Genomic DNA, 15,441 nt, shown 5'->3' with positions numbered 1-15,441 from the left:
GTCTCATTCTGAGGACTTAAGGATGCTAGATGACCGCTATGTGTTAAAGAGACGGACTGTGAAACCAGTGTGTGACTGGCAAATTACACCCTTGGTCTTTATGGTTGACAAAGACACTAAATAAGCTCTCAATGTGTTCAACAGCTAGGTGAATAGTTCACTGGCTCCACTGTTGAATCTGAATAGCTCTAAAAGATGCTGCACAGAGTGTACACCCATGAGTGTGCGTGTTCGTGTGTGCGTTCAATAAGGTGCTGTTGGTATTCTCAGTGCAGTCGACCCGGCGTTCTTGCCAGTGACAGGATCGGGGCAGATCAGCGCTCACTTACAGAACAACTCACCTGAGGAAAACCTCTTCTTTCAGCACGCCGTCGTTTTCTCTTTCTGCCTTTCTACTCCTTCTCTCTCTCTTTTCCTCTGTCTCTGACCCAGACAGCGATCCCCCTGAGCTACTGTACTCAGCTCTCCCTCTCCCCTTTTCTTTTTCAGTTTTCATTCTCTATCCCTATCTGTCTCTTTTCATATCATGCTTTCTGTAAAGATACCCTGCGGAGGGCGGTATCTAACAAACACAACTGCACACACCGACTGTACGTGCTTGCACTGACTTTGACATGCATGTGTGTGCACATACACATATGCACAGATGCATATATGCACCACCCTCATTGCTGCCCTCCACTATAGTTTTCACTGAGACCACTGAAGGGAATACAGTATAAGATTCTCCCACTGTATTCCATATGCACAAACATACAGTCTGACAAACACACACACACACAACAGACAAGAACCCTACCAAATGCTCTATTTTCTGCCGCTGTGTGGTGATTTATGAAAGGTGTTTCTCACAGCAGGCAGATAGTGCTGTTTGGAATGCTTCATTTCATAAATCTATTCTCCATTCTCTGCATCCCCTCCTTAGCCTCTTCTCTCATATTTCCTCTTTTCTCCCCTGTGCAGGACTCCCTCAGCCTCTGTTGACACATATAGTACACAGTGTGTGTGTGTGAGTGTGTAGGAGCGAGTGAGTATATGGACGGGGAGGGGAAAGAGAAACATAAGTAGGCTTTGTCTGCAGTCGGGGTAATGATGCAGGAACAACCAAAGCCCCTGCAAAAACCCCATTCTCCTGGGGTCTTTGTCTCTTTTTCTGGCTCTGACTCTATTCTCTCCCCGCTCCCCTCACTTACACACACACTCATGCACACACACCCCATGCCTGACACAGAGTCAAGCAGCGTTAAGCTGTGTAAACAAAAGTGAGACATCAACTGAGATCCAACTCCCCAATGAAGCTGCACATCCAACTAATAAACACACACATTAATAACTTGGCTTGAAATAGCACATTTATCAACACACACACACAGAGGGGCAAGGAAAAACAGCGCTTAAACAGTCAAACATACAGAGGTGATATCTGTTTTAAGACATGTACAGCTGCTGCAGAAAGTTTTCTGAACTCACTTTTTGTACACGTTACTGTGTTGTAAATGTATTTTTAATTTAAGAGAAATTCCATTTTTGTCCAGGAATCTACACTTAATAACCCATAACGACCAAGTGAAAACATGCATTTGAACAAAAATCAAAAACTGAAATCTCTCATTTACAAAAGTATTCAGAGCCTTTGCTGCAGCACTTTATATCCATAAAGTATCTAGTACATAGTTTACATCTATACTTTTATTCTTGAGATTGAGTGTCTAGAACTTGACTGGAGTCCACCTGTGTCAAATTGAATTTAACATAATTGGAAATACTGTAAGTTAGAAAGCTCATTTCAGGATAAAAACTATGAATTCAAGAAACTCTCTCAAGACCTCCACAATAAAACTGTGATGAAGCATATATCAGGGAAGTATAAAGTATAATTGCGAAATGAAAAAGTTTGGAATCACTAGGAACAGAGTTGTTCACCTGGCTAAACTGAGTAAGTGGGTACAAAGGGCTTTGGTCTGGGAGGGGACTGCAAACCTGGCCACTCCAGAAGGTTTCTGCAGAGATGGGAGAACCTGCCGGACAGATCACCACCTCAGCAATCAGGCCTTTCTGGTAGGAAAGCTAGAAAAGTCACTGAGTGAGTAAAAGGCACATGACATCCCACTTAGAGTTTGCTAAATAGCATTTAAAAGAATTTGAGAGCAGGTGGGCAGAACTCCAAGTACTTTGTCTGGTAAAGAGCAGCCTGGCTAATACCATCCCTACCGTGAAGGATGGTGGTGGCACCTGCTCTTTTTCTGTTTCAAAACAATAACCTCACTAAGTACTTTTGTGGCTAAACCTAACCCATTGTTTTGTGCCTAAACATGGCAAGGTCAAGATAATATCCTACTGAGCTGCCAAAAGGTTGAGGTAGGGCCTATCTGTGGTCCTAATAACAACTGATAACAGCCATTGAAAAGCATGATAAAGTGTAAGCAAACAAAAATATGGCGGAGCTGAAAATTTGATCATTTTTCTAAAGTGGATGGCTCATTTACAAACGGTGTTGGGGAAGCTACTTTGAAAATGTAGCTTTGCGGGCTAGTTTGGTTAACTAAATGATAAAATTTACAATGTACATGTGATAAAACATAATAAAATACAACACAAAAAGTCACATACCAGCAAAACATGCCTTTCAGGTTAGTTTCCTATGCCTGCTGCACACTATGTGATTTGTCTGATACGATGGTCGCTATGTCAGATTACACAATTATAGTCATAAATTCTTGGACGAGCGATATGACAGACGTGTAGTCTGTCATATCGCTCATCCTGTTGGTAACCAACAGATCACAGCCTGCCATAGTTCACGACTTGGAGGTGCCAGACTGGGTGAATGTAAACACAGGATAGCTTCTGTTGTGTGAGTGATACTGGCAGCTTGTGTTTGGGAAAAATAAAAAGAAAAACTGGGGGGTGACTTTGGGTCGCACAAAGAGGGAAGCAGTGTACGTGTTGTCTGTTCTTCACAAAGAACTTGAGGTAGCAGTTAAGAATAAGCATTTTAAGTCGTAGTAAAACTGAAAATTAGCTAGCTACCCCTGTGGAGTAGCTTCTTCCCAAGGCTGACTGTGAAAGTCACTGTGCTAGCATTAGCTGTATCACTGTGATATTTAATGAGTATAGTTCAGTCCATTATAAGAGACATCTGTGCCCCTGTTGGTCAGCATCAGCCCACCAAGACAGAGATGATGAAAAAAAATCTGACACGCAAGACTTTGTGTTATCGTGAGCCAACCCAGACGAAGCATTGGTTGTCCTTACTACGACACAGTATATGAGATAAAATGATCAACTGTTGTGTCTGATGCCGTGGTTCCGACGCCCTATGTCCGTCATGTCGGGCTGTTATCAAGCTTAAATTGTGTAGACTGAACCAGGCATTACCTGATACCCAAACCTGTCCTAAATAACACAATCCCATCTGGGCTTTTCACAAAGACAAAATAGAAGGGAATGTTATATTTCTGTTGTAAACAAATCTGGAATGTTGAATTATCTGGCTAAAACAGTAAAAAAAAAAAAATTTAACTTCTACATTTAACAAACATGAACGCTGGTCTAAATAATGGGCCTATCTTTTTACTTGTTAGAGCAGAATCTCTTGTTTAGAGAACACATAAGCCCTCTGTCAAAGGCGGTTGTGCAATGATTTAAAAAAATAATTCCTTTCCTTTTATGGCCCAAAACGGTTTCTAGTTTCAATAGTTAACTACACAAAAATATGAAACAAATAAATGCACTACTTGAATCACTATGCAAATTTGAAAATAACTGAAATACCACCAAGCTACTGCAAACTTTAGTTAAATAACTAGTTTAACAGCAAGTTATAAACAGTACTTAATTTAATTATCCATGCAAAAAAGTAAAGCTCCCACAAAAATTCACCAAAATGCCTCCAAAACAGGCCACAGCCCCTCCACTCACTAGTACAGAAAATCTACTGAATACATGAGATAAACAAAATAGTGATCCCTTCATAGTGAAATACTATGAAATGCATGGGTGCAGTATCAACAGGTACTGTAATTATTACAAGAGATTAAGCAAAGACACATCAGTGCAGTGAGGCCTAAACATATTGATACAGAACTTACCTAAACTAAATTTTCATACATGATAACAAACTCTTCAGGGGCCCTCTGTGGTCTGGGGCCTTCTAGCTCTGTGTGTAATTGGCAGGCAGCCTCCACCACGGTGAGTGCATGTGAGCTCTGGGTTCATCATGACTGAGGGTCATCGGATTGTGCCAATGGTGAACATGGTGGGAAAACACTTTTTAAAAGCACAACTCTAGATCTGCTGCAGTGCAAGTGTGTGTGTGTGTGAGAGAGAAAGAAAGAACGTGTGAAAGAGAGAGAGATGGGGGCCACAGTGTAGATAAGGCAGTCTTGTTCTTTATTTATGTCTTATTATAACTACAGCGAGGCCAGGCCACAGACACAGTCACTAGGGACACAATGATGAACTACTCGACAAGACAGCCGGCTCACTCCTGGGAAGACACGCTCCCTCTATTCCCCACTCCTCCACTCCTTCGCCTTCTCCTTTAACACTTTCCTGTCCCGGCTTGTTTTCAACCCTTTGCTCTCTTTCCTTTCAACAACCTCATTCTGTCTCTGCCCCTCTTCAAAGCCAAGAACTCTTTCTGCAGTTTCCTACAGGGCTGTGCCAAACTCTGCTGTCCACAATATACCGGTACTATTCCTCCCCATGATAAGACTGTCATCTCACGATACTGACGATACCGTGTGTGTGACGATGTTAGTCTATGCTCCATAACGTGGAATCTCACATGTAACTAAAAACAGAACAAGTATGGAGCTCGCCCATTCAGAAAAAAAAGTGCTTCCTCTGTCTTTTGGAAGTGCTGCGGCTACAAGAATCAGATGTGAATCAAACATTTGTGTTTTGCAAGTTATGTCAAAAGCCTGTACAAAAGGTTGGAGACGCTTCAAATTAGTTTCACCACCTAAGGCAAAAACACAGAGCAGAACACGAGGAAAGCCAAACGTTGTGTGAGGAGAACACGGCAGATGTTAGACTGACAACGAGTAGCGAACTCTTAATTCATAAGATATTGTCAGCAATACTTGGAACAAACTGGTAAAGGTGAGGCCACGCTGCTTATGCTAATCAAACTGTTGACAAGGAGGAATTTGTGAAACTCATGTCCTACTGTTTTTTATCCTGCTTATAGTTATTGGTACTATTTAGTATTTGATGATGGTCAGGCTTAAGTTTTACTTTATGGATCACTGTTTGTATCCTGTTCATCTTATCTCCTCTTCTGCTATCCCATCATCCTTTTCCAGTCTCATTACAACACATGGAGCACAGAAGATGGTAGTGTAAACAGGGAGTAACCCAAAGGTACTCCAGTTGAGTGGAACGGCAGGCAGGTGACATGATTAAGACGTCCCCTTTCTCACTCGTGCACACACAAAGCACCTCTTTCCTGTTACACTCCCTGTGTTGTTTCTAATCCTCTCTTGCTCTCTCTCGTGGGGTGACCTGCAGAGGTGGATGTGACTGAGCTCATTACCCGCCTTAATGAGAAGACAGCACCACTGAGACAGCAGCTGCAACTTACCTGAACAGTGCGCACACACACACACACACACACACACACACACACACATACATATGACACAGGAGAATGCATGTAAATACCTGCTACTAACCACTGAGACAAGCAAATACACTTGATTGCACCTCAGAGAGAGAAAGGCTCAAAGTCAGAACTTGAGTGAGAGGGAGATGAAAGAGGGAGGTGGGTACCGTCTCCCAGACTGGCTGCTGATACCACTGACTCTCTGCTGTATCTTAGTTGTTGTTTTATGGAATTACCCTTGTACCAACATGCTCTTCCTGTGAGTAAAGCTCTTTTTTTGCCTGCTTCAGGAAAATTAATGTCTATGAGCGCAATATAATCCATCATAGGCTGAAAGCAGAGGTCATTCTGGAAATGATAGCAGGCAAGATAGGCCTCTCTTCTATGTACACACACAGATGGGGGAGAGAGTGTTGTGTGTGCAAGGAGGATAGAGAAACATGGGGGGCACAGGATCCTTGAATCCCTAAATGTTTCTCCCAGTTTACTCTTTGACTTTGGCAAGTTGGAGAAGGTAAGAAGAAGCCGAAGAAAGCTGAGCATGTGGATTAAAGGCTAATTGTGGTTTTAAATATTTGACACTTTACTGGTAAAATACGTAATCTGAGAATGTCTGAGGCACCTACAGTATTGTTTAGTAAGCAGGCGCACACACCAGCAGCGTCATCACATGTGTCACGTGCCTGTAATGACACCGGGCAGTCATATTTATTAACATCAACATGTGTCAGCTCTTCAGAGAAACAGGACTTTTATCATATGGCTGCTTGAAACAAGAAATCTCAGGTGTGTATGGGTTGTCAACTGACACACATCAAAAAGATTCCTAGTGGAGTTTTTAACCTCTGGTGGTGCTATGGAGCAATGCCCGATGAGTCAGTGCTGGGATTTTATTTTATTTATTTTAGTTTGTTTGTTTTATGTCGTACACACTAGGATGCAAATGCAAATGCATAAGCACAGGTCACGCAATACATTCATGCCAATGGTTTCACTATACTGTGCTGATCAACAGTTGTAAGCAGGAACACATCAGGAGATGCAGCAATGTGCTAACAACAATAAGAAAAAAGATTCTAAGCTAGAAAACATGTGCATAAACAATTCAATGTTCAAAATGTTTTTAACAACTGCTTCTTAAATGTTTTATGAGGAAAACATGCATTCAATCTTTTTTTTTTTCAAGGATACATGCAACATAACTTTGTTGGCTTACAAAAATGGTGCCGCAGAGCATCTTCTGCAGACTGATCAAATAAGTGGTGAGGTTTAACACCCAGTGTTACACGTGACATTGTTTACACTCTACTGACTGTGTCATCACGTTGGTACTGTATGTGCAGCGTGCCCACCTCCCTTATTACTGATGAATGACTTAAACACAAAACCTCAAATCATATAGATATGTATGCATATAACATAGTGCCATCCCCACAGGGAGGTATGACTGTCACTATGGCCCACAGAGGGCTGGGGGTTCAAGGCCTCATACACACAAATACACTCAGAACACCAGCACTACGTCCTTCTCATCCATCCCACATGAGAACCTGTTGACAGATTAATCACATGCATTAATTATTGACTATAGCTTCAATGTGTAAAGTAAACATCCGTCACCCTCACCCTGTTTTAAATCATTTCTACCTCCTCTACATGGATAATCATATGGCTATTGATTAAGATACTTACAGCACAAGGGCATATTGATAACACATACATGCACACGGCCTTACATTCCAGATGAGCTATAGGAGGAGGGAGAAAGGAAGGAATTTAAATCCAGCTAAAGCAGACACACCTCTGAGCGACCACCTAAACACACAAACAGTGGCGTGTGAACAGGCACAGCCTGATGTACACATACAGAGCAACTGAAGCTGTCCTACATAAAACTGAATCTGGCATGCAGGTGTTTGAACACTGTGTGTGAGGATGTCATGGAAAGGAGGACATGTTGACAAGAAGATAAAGACAAAGACAGCTAAGCCTTGTCCTAAAAACGGACAGATGAGGGTCTCTCTCTCTCTCTCTCTTTCTCTCTTTCAGAGACAGTGACAGAGAAGAGTTTTATCTGTCTGACAGAGTGAAGGATGTGTGGTCAGGTTCTACACTGATGCTCCTGTCCTTTTAGTAAATCAGCCTTCACTGTTGTCACCTGGCCGGCCCACGGTCACACATCATTGGTGTCACCTTTACATGATGTCAAAGCCCCCCACAAAGTACAGTTTCCCTTACTTGAGCCAGTGACACAACAAATGAAACCACAGAACAAATGAATGACAGCTGGTCAGAAAAGACTGAGGTACAGTGTTCAGGTGTACAGTTGATACTCATGTAAAACATGAATTCCTTCAGAAATCCTCCTCTGAAAAATGTCCTCTTGCTTTCATTTATGTCTTCTACTTAACAACAACATAAGAGTCAAAAGCTGTGAACAAAAACACCAGCTGGATGATCTGCACTACTCTGAATATTCATCCCGATACCACTGTGAAAAAATACACCAAGCCCAGAAATTGCACAAAGCTCTAAATAAGTCCTGTTCAAAATCTGAGGTTAAAAAAATTTTAAAACCAGTTTAAGCCAGTTAAATTTATCCACTTATCGCCGAACATGCTGCATGGTGGAAAGCATTTAAGCTCAAATTAAATCTGGAAAAAATCAAAACAAACAGGAGGGGTTTTAAAGCCAGAACAAGTTTTCTGTTTTTGTTCTGTGATTTTTTAAACAAAACCTTACAAAAAACTGTGAAAACAATATCTTTCACCCAAATGAGAAATACTGTATATTCAATAACAATAACTGACCATTAAAACACGTGTAATACTGTGTTTTTACCTTAAAATGACCGAATGAAATGCCAAATTCTTTTAGGAAACATGATTAAACGACATACACTTTCAAGTTTTAAACTTCTGGGGTGCAGTTATTGCAGAAATACCATCATTTAAGTGGTACTCCTGTGTCGCTGCAGATAAAGCCAGAGGTGAGGAAGAAGTAAGGCTATTACATCACCACAGAAGGAGCGCATGGCTTTCTGCCTCTTCATGGTACATTACTGTGATGCAAAATAGAAATGAACTCTGCTGTCAGTTAAATATTTTAACTGCAAAACCGGCTCCTCGTGCAGGTGTGTGGATGTTTTGAGTGCCACCGTTTCCATTCATTTGAGATACTGTTCACACTCTGATCAACTTTGATTAGAACCCACAAAGTAAGCAGAGCACAAATACTATAGGCACAGTAGAGGTACACACCATGCACCTGGAAAGACAGAGCCTTAAATGTGACCTGGCTTTTGCTGTCGGGGCCTAGAATTTAAATCTTGTAGATTCACTAACATCTTATAAATAATTTTGTAGATAAAGAAAAAATTGAAAAGCCTTTTATTAACAGCAGATTTGATATAATTGGTCATAAAGTGCTTTATCTGAACAATTTTGTTTTCTTTACTTAGGTTGTGTAAACAAATGTCCCAGCTGAGACCATAGGCACTACCCATCAGTAATAATTATCATTATTAAATTTCATACTGTAAGTCAGTACTTTATGCATGCATGTGTATGTGCTAAGATTAACCACATGGCCAAAAGCTTGGCTGCACGAGCAAATTTAACCCAATTTGTGTTAAAGTTACAAAGTACAAAACCAAGCAACTGAGATTTTATCAAAGGATATTGGACTTATAATCAATAAAGCATGCATGACAAATCATATTAAAGCAACAAGCTGTCTACACTGCAGCTAAAATGTTTGTGTCCTGTGATTTAACAACAATTCAAACAAATTAAAATAGTGGATAAATAGCCCATTAAACAAACGCAATGGTCAATACACTGCCCCCTACAACATGGTAGTACCAGTCCTGTATATTACTGCCCCACATCTCATATGCATCATGCAGGACAACTCAGAGACCCCTCTGCCACTACAGCCCCCCCCCCCTCCCCTGGGCTTTTGTATGTGATTGGAATGAAAGGTAATGGTCCTGAAAGAGAAAGAAAGGACACTTTTCTCCACTCTTATCTCCACTAGCCCCGACAGTCAGTGGAGCAAACGCTTCCACTCGTCCCTCGTTGTGCACACATACACAAACTGTCCTGTACATCTGCTGCAGGATGATGGCAGAAATAACATTGGTTTAATTATGAAACACATCAAAGGAAAAACACATCTTGCATGAGGCATCTCAGAGGATGAAAGTGTATAGTAATAGTAACAGTTTTGTATATTTGAGAGTACATATATATATATATAAAAAATCCGGAAAGCTGTAATGCTAAACACATACAAAGTAATTTAATAGGAATTTTAAAATATTCATAAATATTGAATTAATCATTTATAATAGATCTTAAATTAACTGCCATCCTTGAAGTGTTAGATGTGAGGAGAGAAGTAGGAGAGAGAGAAAGAGAACGATAAAGAATGAGCCCTCTAGGCATTTTTCCTTCCCTGTGTTAACATCTCCTCAGTCTGATGAATGAATATTCATGTTTGATCCAGACTGCTGCTTGACAAAGGCAGGGAAAGCCCTAAAACAGATATCGCTCTACTTCTGATGTAGCAACACACTCACAGAGCCTTCCTACTGTTCAGTGGAGATCAAATTAATATCTACCCTGCATCACGAGGGTATGCCTGTGATGATGTCTCAGCTTGCACATGAAGTGATTCACCACGGATAGACACAAAAATATCTGGACAACACATTTTGCAGGGAGCCATATGTTGTATGAGTTCCCCTTTACAATGTGTATGTGAATCTATGTGGGACAGACAAAGGAGTTAAGGACAGTGAAGACTGCTCTGATCACATCCTCACCGCTGTTCCCGCTGACGCAGCATCCTGCTACTGGAGTCTAGCTGGTGACCTGAAACTATTCACTCACTTCCCTGAAATCCCCTGTGTTAGTGGAACATGTGTGTGAGTGTGTATGTGTGAATAAGGGCTGAGTTGGCATTCTGTGAGCCTCTCCGAGATAGAAGTGTCTTACAGTAGATTACAGTGGATCCAATCCATATGCCCACCAGGCTCAACTAGACCAGCTCTCTATTCCTGTCTATCCCACTGCATAAGGAGGATAGCAACACAGGTACATACTCTCAAAATAAGGCTGGCAACAGACAGTGAACTTGCCAACAACTAGAGCCGGACTAATGCGGCAGCAGGAACAGCATACATATTAGATGGGTTATCAGTACTGTGGCTGTCAGTCTGTCAGTCTAAATGTGTACTGCATCCATCATGGCTCACACACTGATACACAGGCGGGGAATTTTTCACACACACACACACACACACACTATGAGAATATGAATGACCAGGACTGTATACAGGCTTTTTGGGGGGGGGGTGGTTCAGCTAAAAAAAAAAAAGGCACCCTCTCACCAAGAATCACAATATAAAAGAAATTATGCCAACATACAAAATGTTACCTGTAGTAGCACATTTTCAAAGTAGCACATATAAACTCTCTAAACTCTAAAACGTAAAGATTTTGCCATACTCATGAGTATGAGACATGTGCACAAAGCAGTAATCACATATTTGCCCAATTGCTTGTTGATGCAGGCCTATAATAATAATAATAATAATAATAATTCATAATTCATAGCCTAAAAGTTACTGTTGTCAGGTACAGTCACAAAATGCTTAAGATGAAAGATTATAGAATGAATCACAATGAAAAGTGTTTAATAATTAAAATATAAGATTAAAAAGAGCTAGTAAAAAAAACTGTCCTGCGAAAAGAGCACTAATCAAGTCAGAGGGTAAAAGGACAGGTGCCTGAGCACCACCTGGGTCTATCTGTGCACGTGCCTATGTATTGTATTAGGACATTGTATTAGGAGGTTCTCTTCATCCTGAACAAACGGTGAAGTTCACAAGTGACTGATTCAGTAAATTAAGGCACACTTTGTTTAAAAATTCCCCAGCTTCACTCACTGCCTTGTGTATCAGCTAGAACCACCTTTGATAAGTGAAGTGATCCTGCAGATTTTCATGACACTTCCACCACTTGTTACACTGGGAAATGGGTATGCTCAAAGGAGGCAGGACTGCAAGAAAGTGAATGACAACAAGTAGGAGAGAGGGAGAAACATACCTTATTCCTTGACAAATGTTAAGTATGTGTTGTTGGCTGTGACAGGAAAACAGGAGTTGGGTGAAGAGGAGCTCGGGTTAGTTTAGATATACATTCAGCTCATCTGAGTGAGCAGAGAAGAGAGATGAGAGAGGGGTGAGGGCAGAGGGGTTAATAAGGCGGTGGGAATAATATGAACGTTGGCAGCTTGGTGTGTCACTGCCTTCTAGCCCCCTGAAAAAGCAGGACACACACGCACACACACAGCAGGAGAGAAGGACACTCCCGTATCAGTATGCAGCCCTGACATTGTCCATATCTGATACGGGAGATTAGCCCCTAACTCCCTCTATACACCACTGCCCTTCACTTTATATTACTTTATGTTAATAGAAAAATATTACATACAACGTCATTTGTCTTTGTTAGGACGACACTCCACAACTGATTTAAATGCATGTGTTTACCTCTACAGACAGGTGAAGGTAGGGGGAAGGGTGGGTGACTGACTATGTGTGTGTGTGTGTGTGTGTGAGTGTGTGTGTAATACAGGAGGGTACAAATGCAGTCATCTCGTTCAGATTCATCGATCTTACCCACCTCTCACCAGGACTGAGCTGTAACGTATATATTGTATATAGGCACTGACAAGTGTGTGTGCTGCTTTGCAGATGGGTGATGAGTGCAGGGGTCTGATGTCAACCTGCCATCACCCACCACCTCAAGTTGTCTATTGAACACTCTACTGAACACACAGCTGTTCTCTTTTTATTCTGTCTGTTAATCAACAGAAACATCTAAAATATTTGTTTAAATCTATAGTTGTAGTCCAGCAAGTTCACTAAAAGTTCCCAAAATCTAAATACCTCTGATAACCTTCAGCAAATAGCCAAAATTTGATGATGTTTTAATAAAATGTTTCAATCATATTTGGGGAATTTTTGTGTGAAGAGCAAATTCTGCTATTCTTAGATAATTAAATTGTGATAATTAGAAACCTGTTTGTAAACCAATGAAGCTGCATTAAATTAAGTAACCTAGTAATAAATTAAATCTAAGTGTAGAAATGAATAAAACCTGATGCAGTGTTGATGTTTACATGGCATCAAATTATCAGTGCATAATGTAAAAATATAGAAACCATACATGCTCTACTAAGTCAAAGGAAAGAAACACAAACTATGCCTCACAACAAAAAAAATCACATGCATAATATTCCCTGTTCACATCAGGGCTAGCTGCTGCACATACACACATAAAACAGGTACAGACATCTGACAGACAGGTCGATGTCTGTCTCACACCACCACCACTCACCCGATTTGCCCCCTGACCGAAAAGACTCACCTCACAAGCTCAGAGATGACCTAAACCTGCCTGTCTGGAATTATGTGTGTGTCACTGTGTGCACACATGTGTGTGCATGTTTGTAATATTTGTCATGAACACATTCTGTGTGGGCTATAATCAGTGTTTCCATTAATCCATAAGCCAATGAATCAATGTTGGCCTGCGACCGAGGCTGAAAGCTCTCAGTTATATTGACCTGTCATTTGAAACCCTGATGATCACTGGACTTTAAATGTAAATGCCACCTTAACATCAGTCAGACTAACAATGTGTGTGCATGGTGTCTGTCCGGATACTTCACAGAGGCATGAACCTTCTATTACAGATGGAGATAGAGAGGATTATTTTGAACTGTGTTTTGGTGGTTGCTGCATTCAGCGGTGCAAGGACATGCACTTCATATCAGAGCTGTATGTATGCTATTGATCTTGCAAGTGAGTACACGTGAGTACATTATCATGTGTGTAAATGGTGTGGCATAGAGATTGAGGTACTTCTACTGTTAAAAACCCCACACTTTGTCATGTCTGGGCTGTCAAAGCTCATGCATTACACTGTAAAAAAATCCCATAACTCTACCACCCAATGCTAATGATACACACTAATATGACTGTGTGTGTGTGCGCATGTGTGTGCTGTGCACATACAGGGTATGGGTGTGTTTGTTCATTGCTCAGTACTTTTAGTGCTGATTATGAAGGCGTAGATTGATAGTTGGCCTTGACATGGTGTTTAATCATATTGGCATTTCAAAGCAAAGAAAAATGGCAGTTGTTATGAATTAGCATGGTGAAATCATGTTGGGGTCATTCATTAGCAGTGGTTCAGAAATGGAGACGAGCCGCACCACTGAGGAACTGAATGGGTGGTGTTGGAATACTATAACGTGTCTAAAAGGTGACGTGAAAATATCTTTATCTTTTCTGTAAATTTCTGCACAACCCCACCCTGATAAGATTGATCTAACTGAGGATGAAACATAAAACTACCAGGAGGAAACATAACCAAACAACCAAACTCCTCTCACAGGGGAGAATCAGACATCGGCCTTTCACTTGACACATTTAAGAGGTTTCCTAAAAGTGTCAAGGTATTAAATGTACAACACTTGAGCCTTTTCATAAGCTAGTGGGCATGTCTTGACTAATACGGACTTCTCCAACTACTCAATGCTCTTATGGACGCATACGGAATTCATGTCTCCAACTCTGCTGCTGTACACACTCAATAACTGAAACAGGAAGAAGACAGAGAAGATGGGCTACTGGGAGGAGGATATAAGAGCTTGTCCTCATTACAATCAATTAGGGTCAAGTTGAGAGCAAAGCCGGGTGGTACTGTGGGGGGGGACGGAAAATATGAGGCAGCACAGAGCAAAGGCGATGGCGGGGGGTGGCATCTTGGCAAATGTGGAAAGAGGGCCAATTAAAGCAAAAACAAGGGGAAATATGAATGATTTAGCGCTTAAACACAACCTGGGGGGGGGGGGGGTGGTGGTATCTATCTATGTAAAGCACACATCCATTGAATATAATGTCAAGCTTAGTGTAATCCTATGGGAGCTGCAGCGGTGTGTGTTTTGTTAGTTTGGACATGAAGCCTAATAACTAAAGGGTGAGTTAGCACATGAAAAGGCCTCCCCCTATGTGTTCATGCTACACATTCACTGCTATTACAGGAGTTTCAGTTGGCATCATTAACATGGCTTTATAAGAAGAGGGGGAAACTGACACAAATTCAAACTTAAACTTTGACATTATGTGACCATCTTCAGCCACTGAGCTGATTTTAGGCTAAAGGGGCTGAAACAGAAGCAACCACCACGCTGTTGAAGCCAGTGTAGGAGCACAACAGGGATTACTGGCACAACCTCACCTGAAAAGACTCAGCAGCAACTTTATTGTGAGACCAGTGCATTTCGACCTTTGGCCTTCATCAGGGTAATTCATGACCCAGTAAAGTTATTCGTTACCCCACAAGAGTTGTTGGAGTTTTGACCTCTGCTGACGTCACTGTGAAAGATGCAGCTTCTCTAAAACCTGCTGTCTCAGGCGACTAAACTCAGAGGTGGTGTGTTCTGCCATCCAGTTCTGCAGATTTCAAACAACCGATAAACTGTGACAAGCATCGCTTCAAAGTATGGGCAGCATTAAAGATGTTGCAGCCAAATGATTTTGTTTTACATATATGCATTTAAAGAAAAATACAAAAGTCCAATCCAGATACAATCTTAACTTGGAGCAACCAATGCCACTGACCATCTGAAGAATTAGACTTAGTCTTAAAACAACAACAGTCAAATCTACAGCTGGAAAAGCTTTATTGGTAGTTAATAACCTCAAGTGGGAAAATCTGGGAACTTAAAGAGAACAGGAACTTGCATAACCTTGA

At 41.2% G+C, this 15,441-nt stretch overlaps 1 protein-coding gene across 3 annotated transcripts in view; it reads right to left on the bottom strand.

Annotated features, from left to right (window-relative positions):
- wwox (WW domain containing oxidoreductase) overlaps positions 1-15,441 on the bottom strand; it is a 127,508-nt gene that overhangs the window by 24,864 nt on the left and 87,203 nt on the right. The window contains exon 10 of one of the 3 annotated variants that reach the window (XM_020612899.1): positions 7,121-7,158. The exons of 1 other annotated variant lie outside the window; for it this stretch is intronic. In XM_020612899.1, the coding sequence (XP_020468555.1) occupies positions 7,138-7,158 (21 nt within the window). In that variant the 3' untranslated portion in view covers positions 7,121-7,137. Of the gene's footprint in view, positions 1-7,120; positions 7,159-15,441 lie in introns of those variants that run through there. One more of the 3 variants, XM_020612908.1, reaches the window with a different exon arrangement.

Source organism: Monopterus albus, unplaced genomic scaffold (assembly GCF_001952655.1).
Source record: "Monopterus albus unplaced genomic scaffold, M_albus_1.0 scaffold5.1, whole genome shotgun sequence".
Lineage (NCBI taxonomy): Eukaryota > Metazoa > Chordata > Actinopteri > Synbranchiformes > Synbranchidae > Monopterus > Monopterus albus.
This window is presented reverse-complemented; position numbering and strand designations above follow the sequence as displayed.